At 50.4% G+C, this 2,647-nt stretch overlaps 1 protein-coding gene across 1 annotated transcript; it reads right to left on the reverse strand.

Moving 5' to 3' along the window:
* Positions 1 to 1,310: 1,310 nt before the first annotated feature.
* Positions 1,311 to 2,083, reverse strand: LOC132651355 (pro-adrenomedullin-like). Its single transcript, XM_060376579.1, has 3 exons — positions 1,995 to 2,083; positions 1,694 to 1,843; positions 1,311 to 1,503 (listed from the first exon to the last, which is right to left on the reverse strand). Exons 1-3 carry the CDS (start codon positions 2,081 to 2,083, stop codon positions 1,311 to 1,313), a joined length of 432 nt encoding a protein of 143 aa, XP_060232562.1.
* Between the last annotated feature and the right edge of the window lie 564 nt (positions 2,084 to 2,647).

Genomic DNA, 2,647 nt, shown 5'->3' on the forward strand with positions numbered 1-2,647 from the left:
TGACTCCCACATAGGAGAACTTATTAAACTGCACTTATTAAACTGTCCACCACTCTCAGGGACCATGTGTGACAAACAGCAGAGGGTGATACAGCCCCACTCATGGATGCTAGGGTCTAGTGAGGACTTGGGCTCCTAGCTGAGAGTTTCTCAGAGACTTGAGAACATTTTGCTGGCTTTGCCTGAGTAGCTATTTAATACCTGCAGCTGCAGCATAAACTCTCTACTTAGAAAGTCTCCAAAGAATGCCTTAGCTCAGGTTCGGTGAGCAACCCCCATAAAATTGGGAGTGTATTGGGCAATCTGAGAAGCCCATGCTTGCCTACCTACTGGGGCTCACCCTATCTCTCCTGGTCTGGCCGCCATGCAAGGTGGTGAACCCAGGACACGCGCTTTGTACACCCATATGGACAACAGAACTCGTGACAGATAAAGCCGTGTAAAGAAATGTTGGCTTACACCCACACTGAAGTTCTGTCTTCCCAAAACAAGAAGCAAGACACCAGCACCCACAGGCCAACCCAAACCAAGACCACCCTTCCTTAGATGCATGAACTGAAAATGAATCAGCATTGAGACAGTTTATTGGTTTGCTTTTTCCCAGGTCACATATTTTAAGTAAATAGATTATAAGAGACATAATGTCTTTTCTTCTTCCACAGGTGGTAATCCGGCGCTCTCCTCTTTACACACACACACACTCACACATACTCAACCAAACAACCTTATAGCTCGCTGAGACCTTCACTTCTTAAAGTAGGGGATGGTGACAATATAATTTCCTTTAAAATGCCCTTAATGCAATATATAATGTACAAAAATATCTCTACATATTTGAAGTTATAAGAAAAGCACCTCTTGATACAAACAAACTTAAATATGACAGTTACTTTTGTATAACAAGCATTGCACTTTTACTCACTGGGTTTTGGAAAGTTCAAGTAGTAATGAGGCTTATTTTCCCCGTGAGAAACCAGTTTGTGAGCAGGCTAGGCAGCGGCTCAGAACCCTGCCTGAAGAGTAACAGTCTGTACTTCTCAGTGTGTGTGGTGAGCCTGGCTTGATCTTGGGTTCCTCTACCTCCGTTAGGGGCAGCCAGGCAGATCTCTGCAGGTTTGTCTCAGTCCTCCCTGGTGCAAAGCAGGTGCCAAAGGGAAAGTACCCCAACTGTTCATTGCTGCCACCCTTAACTAAATCCTAAAGCGCTTAGGGATGACTCAGTGGGTCCCGGAGGCTGCGGTTACCTGTGTCTGCTCTTGGGAGGACATCACAGATGGGGCCTGGAGGACCTCCGGCAGGGAACGCCGGCATCAACGGCCATAGCCTTGAGGGCCGATCTTGTTTTTGGGGGCAACAGGGTCCTTCCTTTTGTCTGTCAACTGGTAGATCTGTTGGGCCAATTTCTGCAACATGCAGGTCCCAAAGCGGCATCGAGAGTTGTGGGAGCCAGGGTTCATCATCTTGCGATAGCGTTTGACTCGAAAGTGGGCTGAGCTTGGAGTGCTGCAGAGAAGGAAGGACACTTGAAACTTAACCAACCAGGGCTTTGGCCCTAAGCACCTCGGACCAGGGCCAAACAGAACCTGAGGGACCTGGGACCTGCTCCCTCCACCAGAGCTGGAGTCTGGCCTGGACAATCCTCCCGGGGCCTGGGTAGTCGAAAGGGCACATCCTCTGCAGAGGGTGTAGTTACCTGGCTTGTGGAGTTTTAGATGTGCTCTCCTTCTCCTGGTCCAGAACAAAAGTCTCCATAGGAACTGTCTCCCCACCAGTGAGTTCTGAGGAATCGCTGCTGGATGCCTGCAGTTCCATCTCTCCACTACTTAGTGCCAGCTTATCCCACCTAGAAAACACAAGCAGGTGTGTTTGGCTTGAGTTCAAGTGATGTCCCGGCCAGCTCCCATCTCCACTTCCTTCTAACCCCTCCAGGCCATCACTCATTGTTCCATGACTGCCATGTATTAGGAATGAAGAAAGCACTGCCCCAAACTCACTGCAAGGACACATCCTCTGGCTGTGCAGCATCCACGCCTAGAAAGGCGAGTGAACCCAGAAACATCAGGATGATGGAAACCAGCTTCATTCTGTGCAGATGCTCATATACCCTGGAAAGGAGCAAGAAGCTGAGGGTTTTCAAACGGGCCAGCTGCACAGCCCTGGAGCAGAAGGAAGGGCAGTGGCAGGAGGGGGAGCATCTTGGCGGCGCTCTGCCTGGTTCTGCTGATTTTCTCTTCTTGGAGCAGAGAGGCACCCAGAGGCTTTTGGGCTGGTCAGGTTGGTGACAAGCAAAGCAAAGGAAGCCGGAGTGCCAGGCTTCCAGAGGTCTCCAACTCAAGTCCTAGGATCCTGGCCCACAGATTTCAGGTGAGATAGAGCAGGGTGCATGAGTTAGACCTGGGACATGAGGTGTGCTCTACAGTGGATCCCTGTGGGATCCACTTGTCCAGGTCTCCAAGCTTTGGGGATTTGGCAAAGCCACACCCCACTCCCCAACACGCTGGAGAACAGCGGTCCCTATCTGCTGAAGGAGTAAGTTGTCAAGCAATAGGAGAAAGTTTGAGATGTCTGGCTGACCCTGGCAAAACCCCCAAGTCCAAGACTCACTGCGATGAGACACCAGGAGCGGTAACGCTGGAGCTCTCCTGCC

The sequence above is a fragment of the Meriones unguiculatus genome (assembly GCF_030254825.1).
Source record: "Meriones unguiculatus strain TT.TT164.6M chromosome 13 unlocalized genomic scaffold, Bangor_MerUng_6.1 Chr13_unordered_Scaffold_49, whole genome shotgun sequence".
NCBI lineage: Eukaryota > Metazoa > Chordata > Mammalia > Rodentia > Muridae > Meriones > Meriones unguiculatus.